Raw genomic sequence first — 6,708 nt, forward strand, 5'->3', positions numbered from 1 at the left:
CACAGTGCCCAGTGCTTCCAATAGAGGACAATAGGGTGTGTTATTTGGGCAGGTATAGCTTTATTTTCACTTATGTTTTTTATGCAAACACATATCACAAAGACAAAATCCCGCATCGCAAACCTCTCCCCGCAATCGCTGTCCTCCTGCCCGGCTTTATGTGCTGACGCGCTCTACGTCATCCACACGGTACCACAAACTTCTCTCCGGCACTGGAATACTTCGCTCTGCTGTAATGCGAATGCGTCGGCTTTACGTCCGAGACTTTGGCGCTTTCTTGTTCTCTCCTGGCATATGCGCATACAGTGCTGTGCTCTGCTTTCAGGGGGGCAAAGCAAAGCATGCCAGATTGGGGGTGCTGTGGATGATGTAGGACGTGTCATCACAAGGAGCAAGGTAGGAGGACGGCGATCGCACCGAGAGAGGAGGCGCCGAGCAAAACCAGAGACCCCGTCATATTGGATTGTGGCATGAGGGGATTATAAGGTATTTTTTGTGCTATGCAGAGGAGGTTGGAAGCTTATCGGCAGGTTGCTAGACTACTGTTAAAGAGGCGGTAAAGGTGGTGGCCGTAGTTTATATTGGTAAAAAGTGGTGACTGGTTAAAGCAGACCTGGAACTTGCTCCAAAAAAATTGTGTTAAGTCCCAGTTTCTGCTGATCATTTCCATTTTGTGCTGCGTCCAGCCTTTGCAGAGATACTCACATTTGCTGCTTTGGAGAGCAATATGTGAAATCTCTACTTGCTGTGCAACTGGGCATTTCTTCAGAATCTCCTCTGGGTGCGTGCGCTGTCAGCAATCACAGATCAGCAGCATCTGAGACCGACAGATCACCCAGCTTCACTGCTCATGGTCATGGAGGAAGGGATAAGCAAAGAACCAGCGGTGATGCTGCTCACGTCCATGGGAAAAAAAAAAATATAGAATTGACCCGATTAAATTGTCTGACCATCATAATTAGTAATAAAACACCTTCATTATTTGTACAAAGGAGCACGTGGTGGCAAAGAAAAACGAGAGCACAGGAGAGAAAGTGACTATATAGTAGTGTACAGGATATCAATGGTCACCCCAATCTATATCTCTAATCAGAAGTGTCAGGGATACGGAGACTGGGATCATATAGGGTATACAACCTCTGTGATGTTAAGTCAGGGACATGCTAGAAATGATTGCCCATAACCTTAGGCCTATAACAAATATTCGAGGTATTGATAATATATTTCACGTGCTCTGTACATATATAGAGCATATAGTTTATAAATATGCAAAAATTAGGGGTGCAATTCATACCTGGGTCAAAAACTAGTCCTGCAGAGGAAGTGTGGCGCTCACCACTCAGGTTTTGTGTTTTGCATTTTATTGCATTGTTTGGAAATGGGTTTTTTTTGCCACCACATACCCATTTGTACAAATAATAAAGATGTTTTATTACCAATTATTGATGTTCAGATCGTTTATTTGGGTCAATTATATTGGTTTTTGTTTCTCTCTAATTGGTCTATCCAATCTATCCAGTAGATATACATGTACCACTATGTGGGTGATTCCTTATAAGAATTCTGCACACACGGTTAAATGTACAGCATCCGATCGTTCTTTGCATCATTTGTTTAAATGATCCGGGAGACTAACAGTCCGGGGAAATCAATGCCCCCATGACTAGTCCCCTCTAAGGCCGGGGTCACACTTGCGAGTGCAATGCGAGAATCCCCTCTAAGGCCAGGGTCACACTTGCGAGTGCAATGCGAGAAACGTGGGCGAGTCTCTCGCCTCAATACCCGGCACTGGGACCGGAGCGTGCGGCTGCATGTATTTCTATCCAGCTGAACGCTCTGGTCCCGAGTGCCGGGTATTGATGCGAGAGACTCGCCCGAGTTTCTCGCATTGCGCTCACAAGTGTGACCCCGGCCTTACTCGCATATCACCGGCCAAGGAATAAAAACGATGTCATGGTGACAAAGTAATAAGTCACCAAAAGGTGCTGGTTGATAGAATATCAAGGATATGGTGGTGTTTTGGGAGCCTGGAGAACATAACGGGTTTCCATTCACGCAGAAAAGATATTTCAGAGGGATTATACATTACTTGTAGACATCATCTCGATTTCACGGTTGATTTATTCTCCAAAAGCTGGAAAGAAAAAAAAAAGTTGAACAAGATTTTAAAATACAAAGATAATAAAGAAGGAAAAGTAGTTGTGCCTGATCTGTACTGAGCTTCTATATAATACCGAATGGCGAGACAAATGAGAAAAACACAGGAAATACATAAATATAAGAAAAAGGCCTAAGAAGTGGAATACAGATAATATCCAATTTCATTAGAGCAGTGAAAACGCACACAACATGAAAACACTTAAGTCTTTGCTCCGATTACTGTAGTTTAACCACTTATAGGGGTTGTCCCTTACCAGAAAAATGTTACTAAAAGCTCCGTTAGTGGTGAAAAATCTGCAACTTTGTCAATTAAAGGAGAGGTGTCAACATCAAAAATTGTTAAAATTGCAAAGTGCTGGGATATCAGAAGAAACTTTGCAATAGTAATCTTATTAAAAATTATCTACATTCACAAAAATGTTTTCTTAATTTTCTTGTTTAATGCTCATTGTCTTGGTTGCCGCCCGTCCTGCAGGACTCACACGTTCTGTCCAATGTAGCACTGTAATCACTAATCTAAAGCTGAATGCGTGATTCGGGGAGATGTCGTGTCCCCGTGCACCTCCTGTAGCATCTGACAGACATGCTGCCGCTCCGGCCTGTCAATCTTCAGGAGCGCATCGCATACACTGTGCTCCCAACGAGGACACATGAGAACAGGGCCATGTTCACATGGTGATTTAGCCAATGTTCAGTGGATCTGTTAGAGACCCTGCAAACACTGTTCGGTCATATGCGGAGCGCTTACTCTTCACTATAGAGTTTGCCATCGCTGCTCTGAAGACGTGCAGACCACTATATCTGGTTAGTTCCAATGGTCCTGTGCTTCAGCGGAAGTTGTCTTTGGACAGCACAGAGTCTGATCCAGCAGATAAACCGTGACGCTAGTCTAACCTGTCAATCATTAGAAGAGCTCAACCCACAGGCAAACAAGAAACCGGAAGGCTGGGGAGCGGCGCGTTACTGAACATAGAAGTCTAAGCAGCCTGTTAAATATGGGATAACTTACTGATCACTGAGGGTCTGACAGCTGGGACCCGGTAAAATAGAGAAAAGGTTTCTGGAACCAAGGAGGAGAGCCCGGTCTTTAATAGAATGAAAGTGTATGAGCTTGAACTCCTCGTCAGCTCCATTAGCCATCACCTGACCACCAGTGCGCTCCTCTATCACCAGCAGCCATCACCTGACCACCAGGGCGCCCCTCTATCACCAGCAGCCATCACCTGACCACAAGAGCACCCCTCTATCCCCAGCCATCACCTGACCACCAGTGCACTCCTCTATCACCAGCAGCCATCACCTGACCACCAGTGCAACCCTCTATCACCAGCAGCCATCACCTGACCACCAGTGCAACCCTCTATCACCAGCAGCCATCACCTGACCACCAGTGAACTCCTCTATCACCAGCAACCATCACCTGACCACCAGTGCACCCCTCTATCACCAGCAGCCATCACCTGACCCCCAGTGCGCTCCTCTATCACCAGCCGCCATCACCTGACCACCAGTGCGCCCCTCTATCAACAGCAGCCATCACCTAACCACCAGCGTGCCCCTCTATCACCAGCAGCCATCACCTGACCACCAGTGCGCTCCTCTATCACCAGCAGCCATCACCTGACCACCAGTGCACCCTTCTATCCCCAGCCATCACCTGACCACCAGTGCACTCCTCTATCAACAGCCGCCATCACCTGACCACCAGTGCGCCCCTCTATCATCAGCAGCCATCACCTGACCACTAGTGCTCCCCTCTATCACCAGCAGCCATCACCTGACCACCAGTGCGCTCCTCTATCACCAGCAGCCATCACCTGACCACCAGTGCACCCGTCACCAGCAGACATCACCTGACCACCAGTGCGCTCCTCTATCACCAGCAGCCATCACCTGACCACCAGTGCACCCTTCTATCCCCAGCCATCACCTGACCACCAGTGCACTCCTCTATCAACAGCCGCCATCACCTGACCACCAGTGCGCCCCTCTATCATCAGCAGCCATCACCTGACCACTAGTGCTCCCCTCTATCACCAGCAGCCATCACCTGACCACCAGTGCGCTCCTCTATCACCAGCAGCCATCACCTGACCACCAGTGCACCCGTCACCAGCAGACATCACCTGACCACCAGTGCGCTCCTCTATCACCAGCAGCCATCACCTGACCACCAGTGCGCAACTCTATCACCAGCAGCCATCACCTGACCACCAGTGCACCCCTCTATCACAAGCAGCCATCACCTGACCACCAGTTCGGTCCTCTATCACCAGCAGCCATCACCTGACCACCAGTTCGGTCCTCTATCACCAGCAGCCATCACCTGACCACCAGCGCCCCTCTATCACCAGCAGCCATCACCTGACCACCAGTGACTGCCCCCTCTATCACCAGCAGCCATCACCTGACCACAAGTGCACCCCTCTATCACCAGCAGCAATCACCTGACCACAAGTGCACCCCTCTATCCCCAGCCATCACCTGACCACCAGTGCGCTCCTCTATCACCAGCAGACATCACCTGACCACCAGTGCCCCCTCTATCACCAGCAGCAATCACCTGACCACAAGTGCACCCCTCTATCCCCAGCCATCACCTGACCGCCAGTGAACTCCTCTATTACCAGCAGACATCACCTGACCACCAGTGAGCTCTTCTATCACCAGCAGCCATCACCTGACCACCAGTTCGGTCCTCTATCACCAGCAGCCATCACCTGACCACCAGTGACTGCCCCCTCTATCACCAGCAGCCATCACCTGACCACAAGTGCACCCCTCTATCCCCAGCCATCACCTGACCACCAGTTCGGTCCTCTATCACCAGTAGACATCACCTGACCACCAGTGCCCCCTCTATCACCAGCAGACATCACCTGACCACCAGTGCGCCCCTCTATCACCAGCAGCCATCACCTGACCTCCAGTGCGCCCCTCTATCACCAGCAGCCATCTTGTTGCTCATGTTTCGGGCCTCTATGGGCAGCCTGGACCCCCTATAAATTCTCCAGGAACACAGCTCACCTCCATAACAGGGAATACGCAGCGGCTCCACTACAAACACGTGAGAGCCAGTAGAAGCGGAGGATGCGTTACTCGGCACATAGCCCCCCACACGTGACCGGCGCCTTCCGTGCCCCGAGCTTCATACCCGGTGACAACAGACCCCGGACAGCGCACTCACCTTGTTGACGGAAGTCTCTCAGGCCGGAGCTACGACCCGGAAGTGCTACCTGTGCCTAGCCTGCCGGTGTTCCTGTGGGGCATGACGTCACCGGAGGGGGCGGGGCCGTATCCGTGACTGACTGCTGGTGTTGAGGTCTGGAGAAATGACACTGACTGAGGCTGAGGAGCCGCACAGCGGAGCGGGGTCTCTACACGGGGCTCAGTGTGAGGGAGCGGACGGATCAGTGGACGTTCCTACATGGGGCTGCACAGGGAACAGGGGGACTTATGTGTGGGGAAGGAGGGGGTGATGTTACCTTCGTGGGCTGGGTGCAGTAGTGGGGTCTGCGTGGGAAGGGAATGATGTGACGTATTGGGGGTCTGCGTGGGGAAACAAGAATGATACTTAGTGGGACTGCTTGGGAAAGGAGGGTTATGTTATGTGCATAGGCTGCTGGCTGGGTGGGGAAGCGGGGGGCGCTGTTCCTCAGGTGGGGAAGCGGGGGGCGCTGTCCCTCAGGTGGGGAAGCGGGGGGGGGGGGGGGGTGTTGTTCCTCAGGTGGGGAAGCGGGGGGGGGGGGGTGCTGTCCCTCAGGTGGGGAAGCGGGGGGGGGGGGTGTTGTTCCTCAGGTGGGGAAGCGGGGGGGGGGGGTGCTGTCCCTCAGGTGGGGATGCCGGGGGCGCTGTCCCTCAGGTGGGGAAGCGGGGGGGGGGGGTGTTGTTCCTCAGGTGGGGAAGCGGGGGGGGGGGGGGGGGTGCTGTCCCTCAGGTGGGGAAGCCGGGGGCGCTGTCCCTCAGGTGGGGAAGCGGGGGGGGGGGTGTTGTTCCTCAGGTGGGGAAGCGGGGGGGGGGGTGCTGTCCCTCAGGTGGGGATGCCGGGGGCGCTGTCCCTCAGGTGGGGAAGCGGGGGGGGGGGGTGTTGTTCCTCAGGTGGGGAAGCGGGGGGGGGGGGGGGGTGCTGTTCCTCAGGTGGGGATGCTGGGGGGTGCTGTTCCTCGGGTGGAGGAGCGGGGGGCGCTGTTCCTCAGGTGGAGGAGCGGGGGGCGCTGTTGCTCAGGTGGGGAAGCGGGGGCGCTGTTGCTCAGGTGGGGAAGCGGGGGTGCTGTTCCTCAGGTGGGGATGCTGGGGGGTGCTGTTCCTCGGGTGGAGGAGCGGGGGGCGCTGTTCCTCAGGTGGGGAAGCGGGGGCGCTGTTCCTCAGGTGGGGAAGCGGGGGCGCTGTTCCTCAGGTGGGGAAGCGGGGGTGCTGTTCCTCAGGTGGGGATGCTGGGGGGTGCTGTTCCTCGGGTGGAGGAGCGGGGGGCGCTGTTCCTCAGGTGGGGAAGCGGGGGTGCTGTTCCTCAGGTGGGGATGCTGGGGGGTGCTGTTCCTCGGGTGGAGG

The 6,708-nt window shown here is 53.6% G+C and overlaps 1 protein-coding gene across 4 annotated transcripts in view; it reads right to left on the reverse strand.

Annotated features, from left to right (window-relative positions):
* The window catches only part of TAF7L (TATA-box binding protein associated factor 7 like), a 52,899-nt gene extending 47,433 nt beyond the window's left edge, over nucleotides 1-5,466 (reverse strand). Inside the window, exons 1-2 of one of the 4 annotated variants that reach the window (XM_077283434.1) lie at nucleotides 5,348-5,466; nucleotides 2,090-2,134 (exon numbers count right to left, since the gene is read on the reverse strand). In XM_077283434.1, coding sequence (XP_077139549.1) covers nucleotides 2,090-2,102 — 13 coding nt within the window. In that variant the 5' untranslated portion in view covers nucleotides 2,103-2,134; nucleotides 5,348-5,466. The other 3 variants (XM_077283435.1, XM_077283436.1, XM_077283437.1) reach the window with 3 other exon arrangements.
* Nucleotides 5,467-6,708: the final 1,242 nt, after the last annotated feature.

This window comes from Ranitomeya variabilis, chromosome 2 (assembly GCF_051348905.1).
Source record: "Ranitomeya variabilis isolate aRanVar5 chromosome 2, aRanVar5.hap1, whole genome shotgun sequence".
Taxonomy (NCBI): Eukaryota; Metazoa; Chordata; class Amphibia; order Anura; family Dendrobatidae; genus Ranitomeya; species Ranitomeya variabilis.